The sequence below is a fragment of the Strix uralensis genome, chromosome 3 (assembly GCF_047716275.1).
Source record: "Strix uralensis isolate ZFMK-TIS-50842 chromosome 3, bStrUra1, whole genome shotgun sequence".
Lineage (NCBI taxonomy): Eukaryota > Metazoa > Chordata > Aves > Strigiformes > Strigidae > Strix > Strix uralensis.
The window spans coordinates 93,047,423-93,067,324 of record NC_133974.1 but is presented as its reverse complement, the minus strand read 5'-3'; the positions used below and the strand labels follow the sequence as shown (position 1 = coordinate 93,067,324).

The following is a 19,902-nucleotide window of genomic DNA, read 5'->3' as shown; positions in this document are numbered from 1 at the left end:
CTCTAGCCGGGTTATTCAGATACCATGCTGACATCACATCCACGCGCTGAAGCGGGACAGTCGGTTACCGCGTGTACTGTGGGATTTGCTCTGTTCTCACTGCTGTATTGGTAGATATTTTGCTCTGTTCATTGTCATTACTGTTACTGTTATTGTTATTATTGTTGTTTGTTGCATTGCTGTTGCACTGTTGTATTAAACCTCTCCTTATCTCAGCCCCGGGGCTTTGTATTTCACTCCCTTTGTGGTCTCAGACCCCGGCAGGGACTAAACCACCACAGCTACAAAAGAAGAACTGTCCATTTATGAAAAAGGGAGAGATGCTGTCTTCACTGGGGATGGAAAGCTGTGAGAACTCATCCAAGAAAAACCAGTCAAGTAGGTATTGCCTTAGTTCTCTGTGTATTAGAGCAAGATGAACAAATTTCTCAAATCTCCATTGCCTGTAATGTAGATTTCAACATGCACCTCATACATAGATGTTGACATTTAAGATTACCTCAGTCTACATGCTTATCCCACTATGTTTGTTTTTCATTATAAAAGCACTTCAGTAGTGGGGTATCATTCATTCTTTAATGGAGACTACATTGTCAGCTATGGGAGATTCTGTTACTGAAAACTGGGGAGCAGGTTGGGATCATAAAGGACAAGGTTGCAATACATTATAGAGAACTAGACATTTGTTGAGTGAGCATCATGATCAGCAAGAAATCCAGAACAAACATGCACAAGATAATTTCACTGTACTACTCATATCTTCCTCAGTTTTAAACTCAGTACTTCAAAACATCTCAGGAAGAAAAGTTGGATGCTGGTGACTTGAGGATGTGTATGCGAAGTCAACCAAGAGACATTTGACAAGCCCCCATGTGTTTCACCCATCCCTCAATGTGGGTCTAAAGGGCATGGGAGTCTCACAGGACCTGTATGGCATCCTTCAATGCTCATATAAGCCAGATATCCTCAGACATGTCAAATGCAACCGGAGACCTGTGTGTAGGTGACTGAAATGAGCACCATCTGACCAACAGCTGCCAAAAAACTATAGAAGTGTTATAGTGTAGAAAGAATGGGATGGCTGAAAAACGGTATTAGAATATTGAAATGCTATCAGAAAAATAAAAGGCATGCTCTGTCATGGAAAATGGCCCAAAGCTGTGGTTACCCCACATAAAAAGGGTATAGCAAAAATTAAGGTAGTTGAGAAATGATTGACAGGAGGACTCTGGCTCACTAACAGGCATGATGCTCACAGTCACTCTTTGCTAAATCTGCTTCTAATATTCTCAATATCTGAGATGATTCAGACAGTATTGTTAGAGGCAAGGGGCTAGACAGAGTGTTAAGCAATGACTCACCCTGATCATATTTGGTGAATCTATTGATTTTATTAGAGCTGATCCTGATATATTGAGTATAACACAAGAGTTAAACCTAGAATCAGTATACTAAGGGGAAAAAACCACTAATTGCTGTTTATCAGGAATTGATGCATTACAAATGGCCGGTGTCAGACCTTTGATAATGCTGCTAACACATACAGAAAAGCTACTCCAGGCATTTCTTCAGATTTCTACAGTGTGTTGATATTAATTTCGTTATTTGTGCAAGACATATGCAACTGAAATAAAATCTTTAGGGAAGGCTCGGTTTGAAAGCGTAGCAAGTTCGCAATACTTTTTAAAAACCATAACTCTTAAAACAATTTCCTGCAGAATACAAAATGTAAACAGATCACAAAATAGTATGTTGCAGTATAATTTTAAGCAGTCCTGAATAACTTATTAATCGCCATTGTCAAAATGGGAACAGCGAAATCAAGGTGCCCCATGTCTGATGAAAACTAACCCGTTTTCAGTGCTTTTAAGAGCATTACTCCTCTGTACAGCGTACATGTGCCTGAGCATGCGTAACACTAATGTGTACTGGTTAATGCTTTAACGTATCTGTTTTCAACAGACAGAATGAAAATTCAACAGAAGGACAGACAACAGGGAACAACAAGCATCTTCATTGCTACAGGATCCTTCCAGGCTGTACTATTCCCTTCTGGTGTCAGCTGAGCAAGCTTTTGTGAGAGACGAGAAACCAGGCCTGCGAGAAACTAAGAAAAACAGCCTGAGAAAGCAAAAGTTGAGGCTGATCAAAGAAATGCCTCAAACACTCACAAGACAAAACTATGAGTCACAAGGTGCATTCTGTGGAGGTTGAAGTTGATAAGGCTGCCTGAATAACACAAGATGGAGCTGGAGGAGGGAGCCCTGTGAAGACAGGACGGCTCTGCTCTGGTGCACCTGGCCAAAACTTCAAGGGCCATCTGTCCGGTGAATGACCTTTGCTTCATTATCCACAAAATGCATATTAAAGTTAACACCCCTCAATATGCTAATGAGGGCTAACATGATCGTGCTAATTACATCATCCCATGAAACACCTTACCCCTCCCTGTACATGGGATACGTAGGTATGTGGGTCAACCTAAGGGACAGACCCAATGAAAGTGGGTATAAATCAAGGGGGGGGCCGAGAGAGAGTGCAGTGAGGCAAAGAAGACGGATGCCAGCGAAAAAGACGGATGTCTCCTGTGCCTCCTGGAACCCTCGTCGGCAGGATCAGCGCAGAAATCCAGACCGGTGATCTGTATTTCCCCATTCCCTCTATCTCCCTCTTTTCCCTTTCCTATTAAGAAATGCAAGGCATATTATATTGCTTGCCACAACTTGCTATATACTTAGCCAAGTATCGTGTGTTCAATTAGTACATTGTGAGTAGTTAATAAATGTTTAGACTTGGAGACTTGTTGTCCGCTCCATTGGGGATTTGCGAATCTGAGCCACTTGTCCCCCTCGTCTGAGCGGGACGTGACAGCTTTACCCACCTTTAGGGACTACAGGACTAATGAGTAACTTGACCATAACGACACTAAGATGTTATTGCTCATACACTGTTACAATCTGATGAAGTCACTGAACTGATCCTCTGCTCTGACACCATTCTCCTATAAGGCTGTTCCCAAAAAACGCACTGGACTCATGCATGGAGTAAAAAAGTAGTAACACTCGGTAGCATAAGGTAGAGAAAAGAGCTGCTCGTAGGCATCACACTACTTGGTTACCATCAGACAAAATGGCAAAATATCCTGAAAAATATTTAAGCTATTGGTCACACCTGTTATGCAAAGGCTCTGAAGATCACAGAAACAGCAAAGCTGACACTGGCCAAGGACAACAGCATCCTTACAATTTCTGGTGACTGAAAAATAGATATTTAAGCTAAGATTCATCCCATTTAACCTTTTGTGCCTTCTTGAGCTACCCAAGTTAGGAGAGTGTTATTATCTGAGGTTTCCCACTCTGTCAGTGAAGAAAGGCTCATCCAGGAGGCCATTCAGGCCATCTATAGGCCAACCTGTCACAAAGGTGTGTCTCATCACTGACTACTAGGCTCTTGACTTGAGCAACTCAGATTTGGTGAGTGGGATGAACCCCCAACCTTAGATCCAAAGGATCTATGAACACTGATCCACCACATCCCATACCACAAGATATCCTTCAATAACAAAATTACGTTTAGAATAGAAAAAGCCATAGAAACTGTAGTCATAAAAAAAATTCCACAATTTCCAAACATCAGGAGACTGCTCTCTGATTACTGTAACATTACCACAGTGTTCATTTTCGTGTGAAAGAGTTTACAAGAAGAATAAAGTAGGAATAGATTCTTTCAAGTGGATACCCATTAACATACAAATAATAGCTTGTAATCCAGACCTTCCTGGACTAGTTAAAAAACATGAAAAACAAGCTATCGAAGATTTTCTGGCACTGACTGCATCACAAGAAATTGGAAAGTTTTCTAGGGAGTTGACCTTGAGGAGGTGACACAATATGAGAATACTGGGAATTTATTCAGAGGTTGAGTAATAAATTAGGTCATAGGAGACCAGTGAAAAGAAAGAGACTCAGATCCTGGAGTGCTGAAGGAGGAAAGAAGCAGAGTCAGTGCTAATGAGTAAGAAGGATCAAGGTTACTCTGCAGAGAATGTATAGTCGGAAATCCATTAAAACACATACAACTTCTCGTTGTGGTTCTTTTAACAACACATAATAGCTGTATAAATTGTTGCACAGGCTGCATAAACCTAAAATACAGTCAGCCTCTGACTGGTCATGTCCAGTTCCAAGCAATTAAACAGTGAACCCAACTCCCCTAAGCTGTGTACAATCCCACTGACAGGCTTCAAACTGCACTGTTGTACCTGACCTTGTGCGCTGAAACGTGTGCAAATACAAAAAAAATCCCTTTGCTTCCATTGCCACAGTAGACATTCTTGGACCTGTGTAACTTCTGATTAGATTGAAAAAAGGTGTTCTAGCACCTACATATGTAGCATCTAACATAACTGGCTGAACTTAATATAATCAAACATAAGTAAGAGAGACACAACGGACACATACTAACTGCAGCTGGATAATATTGCAGCTTATGTTATGAAGCTAGTCTCCTTTGGTTCCCTATACCAGCAGTCTCCAAAACAGGATGAGCTCGCTGCAGGCGGTGTGAAAGACAATCTACTGGGTATGCTGGAAAGAAATATGTTTTGTACAATTAATAAATAAAATAAATTTTCAAAATAGAGTTTACTTCATCTTTATCTCACCTATATTTAGTTTCTATTTTGTATATGTTTTATAATGTACATAGATATGATATATACAGCAGTACATGTATATAATTTATAAATAATCAAAAATTTTTTACTGGTAAGGATGCGTAATCAAAAAAGTTTGGAAACCACTGCCCTATACAATCTATGGACAGAGGCAGTCCCTCTCAGGGAGAATACAGAGAACTCATGTTTCTAAATTATGACATGAAAAGTTGCCAAAAGTTCCCCTAAACTTGAAGTACCTGAATAATATCAAATATAAAAATTTGACTCTCACAATAGCTCAGCTTTAAATTAAATTAAAAATACAACCAACAAGACAAATTAACAAAGTATTTGGCTGAATAAAATACAGATGAGAAATACTCTCTGTGACTGGGTTTTTTAAACTCAACCCCCTTCCTGTGCAAGCAGCAAATACCCAATTTTTCTTCTACTGATTGACTGGCATCCCTCAAGACTTTGTAAGAGGTTTATAAAAAAAAGTTTACAATTCTCATGGACTTCAACTCGATTCACATTTGTAAATCACTGGTTGAAAGCTCACAGCTCCCTTTTAACAGTTCACAATTTTTATAGATAGAAAACTCAAAGAATTTAAATGTGTGCATAATGAAGATATAGTTCATGTTCCAAAAGAAAAATCCAGAAATCTCTGTGCCTCCATGCTACAAAACAGGCCTCTCAGTTACAGTGATACTCAAATCTAAGAAATAATTATAGGTGGAACGGATAGGTGGAAGTTATACAGGCTACACTGTGCAAAGACAGAGGAATTATCTGGAGTAGAATAAACAAAAACGGAATAGACTGTAGAGATGCTGAACGGGGAAAGACTGCGATCAGTAGAACAGTGACAGCTGCTTGTTTCCTTCCGAATGTGTTATTTCCAGAATGACACATTAAATACAAACTCATTTGCTAAGACATCTATCCATGATAAATGCCATATTTTAACCAGTGAAGAAATTTGTCAGACTCTCCTGTGCTTGCATAATTCAAAGGCAACTTTTCTCTTTAAGCCAAAGTTGGCATATACTTCATCTTCAGTGAGGTATGTGCAAAGACATTTGGTTTAGCAATAACAAAATTATAGCTGTACAAGGTAGTGTGTTTATTTGAATATGCAACAATGTAATCATTCAAATAAATGCACTCTTAGTTCTCTTTTTACAGTACTTCAAGTCAGATGTACATAAACTAATCCCTATAAATTAAAACCATATACAGTAAAATAAAGCATTATGCATTTTAACTTTGTGTTCTGTTTTGCTTTAACTTTGAGGGAAACATACTCCATGTGTTTTTGAATGGCTGCAGGTGTGGATTTTGTACCGTTTCCATTTGTGGTTTTTCCTATGACTGCACATCCAAAAACTGTGTTCTCTATAATATACAGTTTGGTGAGTGCTTTGAGAGCAGATGGACTTTTGCTTTGCAGTGATGATCTGAAGTCCTTAAGGTGAGCAAAGGAGTGGAAATGAGTTGCTGACAGGCTTCTCTAAGTTCAACCTCATTAAAATCATCTGGCTGAACAATGTATTTTCTTTAAATTATCATCTGGCCTCCGTTAGAATCAGAGGGAAGATGTCAAATTTGAATAATTATTTTAAGATTACGAAGAAAGATCTCACAGATGCTGTAAGCTCTATGGTAGAAACCAGAACTATTTGTTGATGACAAGTACTGACAAATACATGGGGAAAAGAAAGCATTCCTTCTGAACAGATCTGGATATCAACAACAACAACAAAACCCTTAAGATATAATTTTTCTTTGTAATCTGAGTATAGGTGGCCAATAATTGAAACCACATCAAAACCCTGAGCGCTGCTCAAACTAGAGAGTGGTACCTTTACATTACAGGCTAGAGTTTTAGTCCACTAGCGGTTCAGATTAGGAACACCTACACTACCTGGATTGTAAGTAAATTAATTCATTCTCCTGGCTGCTCAAACTTCCTTTACAGAACAAAGGGAGATTGGAAAAAAGGAATATCTGTTAACTTGATGCACATAAGTGGTTCCTCCCAAATTGTTTTGCATTGGCTCTTCAGGCTGTGAAATACTTTTTCTTAGTATCTTCTATAAGGTAGAGGATGCAAACAATTCATAAAATAGTTCCACTGTTATTTGTCCTTCTTTCTATTTTAGCCACTCAGTCTGGTGTCTGAGGAAAAATACTTGGCCTTCATTTTGCTACAGCTGTTACAATGCTGCTGCATGAATAAATATTTCAAGCATGGTCATCAGTTATACTGATCAAATTTCAAATTACCAGCTAAAGGGGTGAATAAACTCTAATGTCCTGATCCTTTCCTTTTCTTTTTTCCTGAGAGACACACACACACACACACTGACAGACTGACCAACTTCCTTGACTGCTGTTGCAGAAAGTTTAAAAAGTTAATCTTTTAACCAAGTTGTCCGAGAATTCTGAAATTTTCAAGTGTCTGCCAGTGTCTGGTAAAAGAAAAAAAATATTTCATCTGGCACAAAAAAGAGCATAAAACAATAAAGCCTGACAAGGCAGAAATGATAATTACTGCAGGAACAGTAGAAACAAAACTTTTACCAAATAAGGTTACAGGGTAGCCACTATAGAGACAGTAAAAGGACTAAATTGATAATACAAGGGGGAATAGCAAGGTTCTTACATCATAACTACTTCAGAAAAGGATACTATGTCAACTTCAAGTGCAAAACCCAAGGTATTTCAGAGTAACACTTCACTCTTACCCACAGAGAATAACTACTAAAAACAGACTATGAATTATTATACACAGTTCTGGAGCTAAGCAGTTATTCCAGAAATAAGCTCCTCATCAATTAGGATGTCTGACAGAACATAATCAAGTTGAAAACCAAAGCATTGGGGGGGGGAAATCAATTCTCCTCAGTTATGTTACCAAAAGGAATCCAAAAATCTCTGCATTTGTTATCAATTATTTTAAATCCTCCATTTGAGAAGTTACATGTACATCTGCTAAGTCTCAGCTGAAACCATAGGAATAGTGTTTTGCTGGGGCACAAGTTACATAGATCAGACATGATGAGTCATCTACCCAGGCTGACACCATTCACCAAGTAGTAAATAATAGAGAAGAAAGCATCTCTAACATGTTGCCATTCTAGCAACCTTTACTAAACCCACTACAACAGGGAATAAAATATAAGGGGTAGAAAACTGAACATATGCACCTCACAAACTGCCAGAACAGTCTGTAAATTCTCACCAATCTACACAAACACTTCCACAAGCTGTTGGTCTTTTATATACCTTCATAGATCAAACTTGCCCTCCAGTATTATTTACAATAAATGCCTTTTCTTACCAAATGATATTGAAAAATCTTCCTCAAATGGCACAGTCTTACAGTAGCACTTCAGTGTAGTAGGATGTGTGTAGTATGTATCATATGGAGCAAAGAAACACAACTTTATTACATAGCAAATGACAGCAAGAAAATGCCATTCATTGCTCTTGGATTTCCTGTCATACACAAACTACAGATAAAAAAGTGCTGACTTGCTTACTATCATTTTTAACCAACACAATTATTTAACAAGACCAGAAGTGTTTGAATAAAAAGCAATGTTACCTTCTACAGCACTGATAGAAATTCATTATCATGTATGTCTGAATAAAATTCAGAAGTTCTGCCGACTTTTTAAGAAAAAGTTACTGCTTTACATTTTCACAGTTCTAAATAACTATGCTCTCTAGACTCTTTCCTAGATAGGAAATTCCGTTAGAATAATAATTATATAATGAGTCTTTTTAGTAAATTCCATTCTAATAACCTATTGTTTTAAAATATATTGGTCAAATTTTCTTTCATTACTTTCAACAGAAGACCAAGTAAAATTTGAGCAAAATGTTTATGCTGCTTCTTGGAAGTTTCTGCGTATACATAATTGAAAACTTCTGGACAACCTCAATTATCCAAAAACATTTGTACAGAGTCAACACAGTCAAACAGGAAAAATTTTTGATACAAAATTCCAGTAGGGAAAGTGCCAAAATTCAATAAGCAATATAATTTGAGCATTATTGCGACAGTGTACGGGATATGCATATCACTGATCCATGCTGAAAGTTTTAAAATTTATGATTAAATAAATGTATCTGGTCCTTCAAAATATGAAGGACCAGATACGTTTTCACTTCAGACACCATGAGACCACGTCACCAAATGATGTCCAACAGATTCTTATTCACATGTTAATGTAGGACCAGAGACAAATGGACCTTTTATAGATGAGAAGAAAGGAGGATGGACAAACATCTTCTCATGCTCTTCTAGTCTCACAAGGAAGATTGACTCACATGGACTGCAGGCCACAGCACACATACTTGACATCATTCTCAACTTCACAACTCCCTGTGAAGACCAGTGAAGGTGTAGGAGAAACACTTTAACTTTCACTCAAATTCAATAAAACAAGAAATATAGGGTTCCTCAAAATTCATCCTTCTTCCAAGGAAAAGCACACATCAAAATATTCCTTCATCCTCAATAACAGCCTAAGTAAACTATGATTGCACACAGCAAAGCCAGGAAGAAGGACAACTGTGCAGGCTATATGAAAAGGGATCAGAAGAAAAAGGGATGGGAATGTTAAAAGAAGAGATACTGATGAGTGTTAAAGATTGACATAAAGGGGAGCGGTAGAGCAATAATCCTATCACCACCTTTGCCACAATCATCTCCTATGGCCTTGGGAAAAAATTCCTAAACTCTCCAGCTGCAGAATGCTGCTATCTCCTTGTTTGACACAGATACCCCCAAGTGCTCAGTCACAGAATTTCTACAGAAAGATATGCACTTCCACTGAATAGCATGCAACTCTTCTCATTTATAACAGTTTGAATGAACTGCTTTAAATGAGACGCAGGGCTGCAAATGAACAGTGAACATAAACCTAAGTATTAAAAGACTGCTTCCTTTACAAGTTCTGTCATTCCTGTGCAATGCATGAGGCAGGGATCCTGTGGAAAAAAATAAGAATGTAAATCTATAATTAAATACATAGCACCATAGAGAAAAAATTAAAGCGCATGTAGAACCTAATTTGGGCATTCCCTAATTCCTTGCTGCTTCATTTTACAGTTACAAATTAGTTGCTGTCCTTCCGCTCCTTAGAGAGAGAATATTCATTTCAAAAATAGGTATTTTGGAATGTGGAATAATTTTGAGGAGAAACAGGACACATCACTCTAACTTCAACAGTGAATGAGACAGAAACCTCATGTTATTCTATATGCATCCTTTCCTATGCACATATATTGACCCTGTTTTACAAGTCTCTGTAGATATATCAGGATTGAAATACCATACAAACTGCACATGCATCAATCCAATAGAATAATGAGAATCATCTATTCAGCAGAAGCTTCCACTCAGATTAAATGCTTTCATTCTCCAAGCCAATGAAATATTGGAGGTTGGTTAGTTTGACTGTGCAACATATCCCATTCACAAAATGAAACTGCAAAAAACCCCAAAGTTTCACTGAAGCAGACTGGCAATCAAGGAGATCCTTCCTCTCAAATACCAAGCTTTCATCACCTTCAATTGAAATGCTAGAGTTCTTCGTGAGAAGAGCCAAAATCTCAGCTACCTGAAAAGCTACATTTCCCCCAATCTGTTTCTTGTTGTGGGTTTTTGTTTTTAATGGCTTATCCCTATCTAATAAAAGTTCCAGGAAACAGGATTTGTTCCTTGCTTGGACTCACTGGTACCAATTTTCAGCTGAAACTGAGCAAATTTTAAGAATCTGAAATAACCCATGGAAAAAATTTAGTGGTTTTAGTACAGGCACTGGAACCTGAAAATAAAAAGTGTTTACAAAGTTCAGCACAAAGTTTAAAACCTATACAAAAAAAACTTTGGTTCATTATTAGAAAAAATGGATTATTAAGAACAAAGCAAAGTGATGGCTAACTACAATCTGTCATCAGAGAATCTAAATTCAATCTTGTGTACTAGAATGCTGCTCCTGCTACAGAAACACATTTAGGTCTAACAACCTAAAGCAGTTTCCTAATTTCCCCACTCAGAGCAGGTATCTATTACTAGTAATAGAAGTTTCTTTTCCAAATACAGCATGTGAATTTATCTTTTCTAGCTTTAGGAAGAACAAATACTTAAAAAAAAAATACTGAAAAAGTGCTGTTTGCTGCTTTAAGTATGTATTTTCTGACACAACATTCTCCTTCATGGTTGCACTTTCAGAATGTCAAATGATCAGAGTAAGAATTTCCATGCATTTTGGATAAAGAGTAAGTAAACAAGCACAAGCAAAACATAATACAGATGTTAAAAATATAGCAAAAATAAATGATCTCAGAAGACCCAAATTGCTTCTGCTTTATGTATCAGGATACATCTCTATCAGGACAAGCCTAAGCTTATGAGAGGCACTAGTTAGAGAACAGATATAAAAATTATTTCAATAGTACAGATTTTAAACCCTGATTCAAAAGCTCCTGAAAATCTGTGATCAGTGAAAGAACTCAATCTACAGGTGTAGCACCTCTCCTCTCTGGTTATTAAGAAGTTCACTCAGCATTTTTATTTTTAACTGGAAAGCCTTGAAGTCACAGTTTAGACTTCTTTCTTATTCCTCATCTGTAAAAATGATGATACTTAAGAGATATGGTGAACGCTTGTGGTCTTTTAAAAGTAACAGGGAAGATAGCTACAGGCAGGTTAAAAATCCCTATACATGGGTAGCAACTTGGTTTTGTACATTTTTAAACATAACACTCCTCTATCTTTCTATCAAATTATTATAAGCTGCTTTTGTTGAATATTTCTAGCAGCTTATTGTACACGCTGCATCATGAGCTGCATGGCCTGAGGCCAGGAAGGAAGGTGTGGAACACGTCTTCACAGGTCGATTTCCACTCTCCAAGTTTTCAAGTATTTGAGAGAAGGTCATGTTACAGCACAGATTTACATAGCAGACAAATTACATGACTGCCCATTCTCAGCATTTCATAATTTCAATAAAAAATTAGGTCAAATGGGGGGGGGGGGGGGGGGGGGGAGAATAACCCTATCCTTTCACAGTAGCCAGAAAATTAAACAAAAAAAAACACTTAGCTGTGGTTCTTGCCAAAAAATTAGTAAAAATCTGTACTGGCAGTAAATATAAGTTTAAAGTATTTGATTTACCATTCCTTTACAAAATCCTTCTCTTTTTTAATGCCTCAAAACAATCATAAACAAAGTGTGCTGTATTGCTCTTTTAAAACACTGTTTTTATTATAATTAGTCCAAACCATGTATTTTTACAAACATGCATATTATCAAGGAATGTGTTATTAAATTCAAGAGCTTTCACCCCGTCTCATATTCTAGTAGGAGTGTTAAGAGAGGGAACTGCTCTTTGTATCATCTGTCCGGATGAAAATAAGAATAGTTTGGAATAGCTTTTCCCCCCTCTCAGAGCCTGAAATATAGTGCACTTTAAAAAGGGCAGTATTGGCCAGCCTCAGCACTGCCTGACATTATGTTTATACTAGACGGAGACTAAAATTACAGTGTTCATATCTGGCATTCTTTGAGTACAAATTGGCAAAATAATTAATTTTACAAGTTTAAAATGATACTATGATATTTTCAGGATAACAACAAAATACTTTCAAAGAGCAGTTAAGGATATCATAACGTGAAACAAATTTAAAAGTGTTTAGATATGTATCCATATATCTGCATTTCTCCTAGCTTACAAGACTAATACTTGCACACAAATTCCTACCAACATCATATAATGTACAGTTAAAATATGCTAATTGTTATCCTAGATAGCCTTCATGATTTGTTTCAACACAGTCAAGCAGTTGTAGGGTTTAGACTGGCATACTGCTGACACTCTTACTGAGCAAGCAGAAAGAATAAACATTAACAGAGAAATGACTGGCTTCAATAACTTCAATTGGACTTAACATTATTTCAGTTTCTAAAAAATGACAAATATGAAATCTGATTTACTCTCAGCCATAAGAAGAAGCTTTAAGCTGATAAATTTTTTAAAAGGATTGTAGTTTTAAGGAACTCCTGAATAATTTTTTGAAGATAGATTCACTGTGTTAGCTAGATTTCAACAAGCAAAAAGGGGAACCAAAACTTTTTGTGGAATCTGACATTTTCTCTATTTACCAACACAAATTCTGAGGGATGAATTTTACCAAAAGCTTCAGCTTAGCATGTTGTAGCCCTGCAGCTGGAAATTCAGATGAAAAATATGGGAATTTTTTTTCTATGACACAAAAGGAACTTTTGGGAACATTTCCGAAGGATACCAGAAAGCTTGTCTAACATACAATGGTTCCTACTCAGCACAGCCCTCCAAACAAAGAGTAACAGATGCACAACTGGTATTAATAACAAAACATCTCCTCCCTCTGTTAGTCAAGAGAGGACAGCTAAGGACAAATACAGTTTCAGGGTACTTACCTACTCGGAAGTTAGTGGCTGTCAGAGTGTCAGCAGCATGGCCATTTTCACTAATGAGGGTGGTGGTATTTCCCTTCTCACAGTTGTTCTGACAGTTGCCTTTGGTACAAGTCACTTTACAGATGCTGGGTGTAAAGACCACCTTGATGCGACCGGTGTGATTTCCCACTGTCAGCGGAGGCAAAGAAAAAAAGAAAAACAAACAGATCACTTTGGTATCCATTGATTTCCTTCAAAAACTTTTGGAAAAAAAAAAAAAGGCGGGGGGGGGGCAGAAAAAGGCGACAGGTCTACAGGAGGAGGGCAGTCTGCAGTGCTCTCTCTCATAGATCTCCAGTGGTGTCTCTGAAACAGGAGTAGGAAGCTTAGCAAACAGAACTCCGGGATCCGCTCCAAAACCACATTTAAAGTCAAGTCACTGGAGTGGGATTAGTAATCACAATGCTGCACTTTATTCACAGGCAGACAAAGAGCAATACCAAGGGCATGACAGCTTAAATAGCCAACCCTGACAGGCAGATGTAATGTAAAGAGGCTGGCTGTGCACCTAGGGGTGAATAAACTCTTGTGTCCTCCTGCATACTTTTCCTGTTTCTGCACTTATTAAGTCACTATTTGTAGCTCGACCCCTGGAAATGTTTTAGGCATGCGGCATGTCTGAAAACATCTGTCTCAAATCTCCTGGCACCCCAGCCCAAAGTGGTCAAGCCTTGTGACGCAGCTGCCTGGACCCATTTTTTCACAGTTTTTTGGCACTATTTTTCTACAAGGATTTACATATTATAGACTGAGCTTTGCCGTCAGCCTTTGTTTAAGTAATAAATAGCTCAGAGGAAAGGGTAAGTATCAATGCTTAAACATACTGGTTCTAAGCTCAAAGATAAAAAAAGGCTAGTTTGGTTTTTTTTTTTTTTAATATATACTTCCTTACAGTAATTTTAAAAACTTGAACATAATGAAGACTGAGCAAACACTAATTTCGAATTAAGCTAATTAGAAGAATTTGTTACAGAATTTGATTTAAGAACGGATGTATTTGATTCCACATCTAACAGCTGAAGATAAAAAAAGAGATTAAAACTACTCATTAGGAAAATTAGGGAAAAAGAACAGATTCCACTTGCAATTATTTAAAAAGAAAACAGTTTGTCCTCTGCACACTTACTAATAAATTCAGCAAGTTTTTGTAAATACATCACAGCATCTTTGTGGAAACTATTAATAAATACTTTCATATCAAACCTAAGTGTCCCAAGAAATGATGCACATAAGGAAAAGAATCTTCTTCTTCATGTCATAGAAATAAATAAGTTGCTGGATAGTTGTCTAACCTAGTTTATGAAATACCCTCTGGACAAACATTTTTTTGAAAATCTGAAGAAAATGAAGAAAATCTTCCCACTTCAAAAGAATATGAAACCTTCTTATTTCTGGCTCTTCATAAACAAATAAGTTAAAACAATCGTGCCAACTATTTTGTCTACAGTAAAGACATTGCTCTATTTGAACAGCAGCTGTAGTACAGATGCTCCCACCTTTTTCTCCCTAAACAGTTAGAAAAAGCATAGCTCAGACAGACACGGGAATAAAATACTTCAATTAAAGGCTGGTATTCTGATTTGTCGTAGATTTAGAAGACCCTGGATTCCTGGATATCAAGCATTTCTTACGAAAATTATTAATACACCTTTCCCAATGAACAGGCATAAGTGGCTTGTGAACTACTGCGGCTAGAACCTTGTAAGCTTTCCTTTTGTTAAGCACAGCTTCACAAGCAATACTGCCATCTTTGTATTTTATTTGTATAGTTTTATATCTATCTTTTCCTAGAAAAGTCCAATACATTTTATATTTTCAGATGTTTTAGTAACATAGTTCCTTTAGGATGTGATCTAATTAAAAAAACATGGTTAGTTGAGTCACAGAAGTCAGTCCTGCCTGCACTGTAAAAACCAGTATTGGGGGACCCACACAAGTTTTCCAGTTTAGCTAAAAAAAAATAAATAAATTTGAAAAATTTGGCTTTGCCAGTATAGATGGAACTAAACCATGATTTAACTCTCCTTCAGAGTATTCTGTACTATGGTGTTGAGTGCTGAGCTGTAGCAAAACTTGGTCATAATGTTTGTAACAAAACCCCCCATATTTTAAAAATAATTTTTATCGCACAGTTTAGATTTTACCAGAAAAATTCTGCAGCACAATTTTTTTGGTAGAAGAGACGCCTTCGTATGAGGCTGAATGTGTGAGAAAATGTTAGCATGTAAGTTTGGGAGTAACATAGGAACAGCAGTTGAACAGTACTTTCAAAAACACAGGCCAGTATCAACATAGGTAAAGAGCATCCATGAAAGAATACTTAAGTGCAGCTTTTCAGAAAAGTAAGAAGTATGAAAAACAACGTGATGTAAGCCCTTACCCCTACCAATATTCAAATCATTATTCAGCAATGCTTTTGCTATAAAACAAATTCAACTCTCACAACATTCCCATTTCACTAGTTGCAAAAAGCCAGAAATAAAACAGCTTCATATTCTTTTGAAATCGGAAGATTTCCTCCATCTTTCTCAGATTTATGAAAACTATAATGAAACTATTTTCTTCTCCTTGCCTAGCAGGCCACAGCTTTTAACTTCCTCAAGTCTTCTGGAGACATTTAGGAAGGATACAAACCTAATGATGGCATCTGAGCTGAAAATTGAGCAGTGTATGAGGAGGTGATTCAAGGCAGAGACATTATCTTCACCCTTTTCTGTAACTGTACCTAAGAAGACAATACTATCCTCACATATCCTAAGGTTTAGGGACCTGAACAGTGAGCATAATACATCCAGTTTTAAAATGAAAACAGACCACAAACCCTTCTCCTGTAAGGAAGCTTTTGGCAGAAACCCTGCAAGGTTAGACTCTTGGACTTACTTGAATCCTCTCCCTTTCTTCTCTTCTGTAGTTTTGGGGGTTTTTTCTCTTCTCCAAAAAGGGGGTGATTTAATTCTAAATGAGAAACTATATCCTTCAATATCTCTTTGCTGGTTTGGCAGTATTAATGCTAAAACCCACGATTTCAAGCTAGAAAAAGCCCATTGCTGCTACAGCCTTGACCTCTTTTGGTTTTGGGCTAGTTCATATTAAAGAAGGACAGTGCATTTTTAGAGATTAATTTTCTCTTTAAACTCCAGAAGCTTTACTGATGACATCACTGTGACATAGACACAACAAGATCTGTAACTTCAATTATCTCAAATTCATTTCTGGAAAAAAATGATGGTGCTACGGCACGGCAACATACCTGGAATCATTATTTTTTTATATATATAGACAGAAATGTATCATAAACTCTTCAAAACCAATTTTAAACATATGGAAATGAAACACCTCACTCTGCTGTTAAGTATAACACCAGACTGAAGAAATACAAATGTGAGACCAGATAAATAAAGGAGCCTAATGAAAGACAACAAAAGCAGAAGATACAAGCACCAAATAAATATCAAAGCTACTGAAAAAATGGCCGAACTAGAGATAAATTCAGATTGTTGTTTTAATAAAGATAGAACAATCAGGATTACCAATAGTGGCTAAAGCTTCATTCCCTGAGCTATGCAGCGAATTCATGGGGAGGCTCAGCCAACTGCACCATCATCCTGCCTTGTAGTCCAGGCTCACTTACACCTAAGAACTCCTAGATACAGTTGTCAAAAGAGATCAGAGGAAGACTGTACCCGTAATTTCCAAAATCTGTGAAACTCTCTCGAGCCAGATTCAAAAAAGGAAGATGCCTAGGTAAAGTGATGAGATTTTAGTTGGAAATTGGCACCACATGTATTTGACTTTCTTTCCATCTCTGTAAGTCACTATGATAAAATATTATGAACGCGGCAAGCTCCTGCTGTGATAAATTTATGATTTAGCAACAACTGCAGGAGAAATGGAAAATATAAGCAAAAGGATTTCTTCACAGAATCCCTTCTGCCCCCACTGTCCATCATGACAAACTGATTTTTTTTTTTCTGCATTAGCAGAAAAGGTGAATGAGTTAAGACAAGGCAGGTGGCAGGTTTTAGGTCCAGGTGGTCACAACAGCTCACACAGCCATGCTTGGGCAGAGTTGTGTAAGGGGAAGGATTTATCCTCAACTTCCTGGGTCCCTTTGTCTGTAATGCTACTCAGCCTTCATTTCTTTCTAGAAGAACTTCTACAAACACATTTTTTTCTTGGTTTTATGGCTGCCCTCACAGCTCCAGCTTTCTGCAAAGATTTAGCTAGACAGTATTCAATAGCTGTAGTGGATCTCAGAAGATTTGTGGCATATCCCTGTTTTGTGGGAAGACAATGGGCTAGCAACACAAGCGAAAGCAGAACTGGTATTCAGTTAAAAAGATGACTACACTGTACTGTCTCATAGCTCAAGCGGGGCAAAAAGAAGAAAATATTTTAGTGTGTTGAAAAAATTATGTTATTGTGTATATGATGGTTTTGTGCTTCACAGTGATCTAATCAAAAGTATTCACAATAAAAATCACAAGCAGTGGTTTAAACTGTGGACTCGGCTGGTAGAGTTTACACATACCTCTCCCATAATCCTTGCACAAAACTTCTTTCTGACTCTACTTTTAGAGGGGTTTGTGTTTTTCTTAATACCTTCTCTTGTGACAAATATCCTGAGGCAAATCGCCTGAGGAAACAAAACTAAGCAAATTGTAGGCTTTCCATTAGTACCTCCAAGAACTACAAGATACACACTACTCTTTTCTCATGACACCCTACTTCCGCACTGAACCCAGTATGTTTTCGTAAAAGTGTATCTACACAGAATCTCATCAGACCTGAAGATTCTATCTTAAAATTACATTCTCCTCCCCAAACCAACAGATTATTTCAGGTAATTTCATGTTTTCAAATGATAACCATGATGCATGAGGAGAACTTTGGAATGAAAATTTATCTTCTCAACTTAAAGCTGATAAGCTTTTAAACAGCAGCAAATACATTCGTTTTAAATTTCCAGATGACCAACTCCCCCTCTTTTTTCTTAATTAAATGCTGACAGAAAAAAAGGAAAGAAGCAGAAGGAAACGACTTATTTCGTAAAACAGGTGTCTCCCAGTTATTTCACCAGTCCACCTGACTTTGTCCTTACTAGATATGCTTGTTCCGCCAGAGGGAAAGCTGACGCTGTATAAAAATCAACCACGTAAGTAAAATAAAATAGTTAAGCTTTTAGAACTATTGTTGAATGACCTTTTTACACTTTTGATAATATATGAGGAAGTTCTCTATTATCACTACTTAGTCATCAATTTAAAACACAAAAAAAAAAAAAAAAAGGCAAAAACCTAGTTCCCAAAGATCAGAACAAGTTGAAACTTGTACATCAGTGTCTGGAAGATTTACTAATGCTAAGGGGCGGGGTGGGGGAGGGGTTAAAAAAAAAAAAAAAGAGCCATAGACACCCTAGATTCACATTCAGACCAGAGACAGATCTTCCCTAAATTTCAGATTACACATTGAGAGGAATACAACCCTTGCTAGGCATAGAAAGGACTGAAAGACATTCCAAGAGATCACCTAATCTCCCCTCTCTTCTTTTTCCCAACACAGGATGAAACAGCAGCGTTACACAAAAAGTTTGTCCAGCCTATTCTCAAAACCCTTCTGTTATGCAGATTCCACAGCCTCCCTAAGGAATGTATTCCAGTGCTGCAGCCTCTCTTATCATAAAGGTATTCCTAATATATTACCAGCATTTCTCCTGTTGCAATTCAAGTGTATTACTGTCCTGATTTATCTACAGCAAACTCTGACAAAACCTTATGTCTCTGTGGATTAATTTCTAACATACGTGAAGACTGCTACGACTGTCCCTCAGTCTCATTTTCTCCAGACCAAAACCATCTGAACTTTTTCAGTCTAACAGGCCGTATTTTGCAGACCTCCATTCCTTCTTGTTTTGATTTTGATACCACTCACTCAATCCTCATCTTTCTTCATATACGCTGTCCAAAACTAAACAATACTGCAGCAGAGGTCTGATCAGCATTGGGGAGAGCAGCAGAATTAGTTAAAAAGCTTCTGTTGGTATAACTTATTTTTCTCCTCCAACAGTGCATTATTGATACTTCATACTCAGAACCACTCTGCAGGCTAGGCCAAAGGGGCACAGATCTCCCAAATCCCTTTCTGATCTGTTGATATGGATGTCATCCCAGTGAAGCAAACATCGAATATTCCTTACATGACCCTAGCAGGACTGAACTCTGCCCTTAGTCTGCTCCGAGTACGGGAGTAAAGCCTTCTGCATTCAGACCTTCTGCAGTCAAATCTTGCCCATCTGAAAACCAGGCAGAATATGAGCCTTACTCTTTCTGTAACAGTCACAAGCACAAACAAGTCCGAAAACTACATGGATTCAAGAATGCAAGGCACAGCTGCTGGGTAATTTCATTTTGGGCTTCAATATACAATGCTTATCATCAGGTGGGGCAGCGCATCTTTGCTCTTTCCAGAAATGTTGTTACAATACACTTCCATACCTCAAACCAGTTCTCTTTTCACAAGCACCGGGAGAAATCAGAAATGGCAATGAAACTAAAAATAAGGTGACTCAGATTTATTTCATGCAAGATCCAATGGCTTTTCTCATACTTAAATGTACTCCCCACAGTTCTGCATGAGGTGAAGTGTATGTATGCATACCCACCCAGTCAAACATTTGGAAAAGAAAGCAGTATGTCCAGCTGTACTTTACTTGCTGTCTAGACAG

General features: G+C 37.5%; 1 protein-coding gene across 8 annotated transcripts in view; it reads right to left on the bottom strand.

The window, feature by feature from the left end:
- LTBP1 (latent transforming growth factor beta binding protein 1) overlaps positions 1 to 19,902 on the bottom strand; it is a 213,123-nt gene that overhangs the window by 130,742 nt on the left and 62,479 nt on the right. For 6 of the 8 annotated variants that reach the window (XM_074863371.1, XM_074863363.1, XM_074863365.1 and 3 more), the window contains one exon: positions 13,140 to 13,307. In XM_074863371.1, coding sequence (XP_074719472.1) covers positions 13,140 to 13,307 — 168 coding nt within the window. Of the gene's footprint in view, positions 1 to 13,139; positions 13,387 to 19,902 lie in introns of those variants that run through there. The other 2 variants (XM_074863369.1, XM_074863370.1) reach the window with 1 other exon arrangement.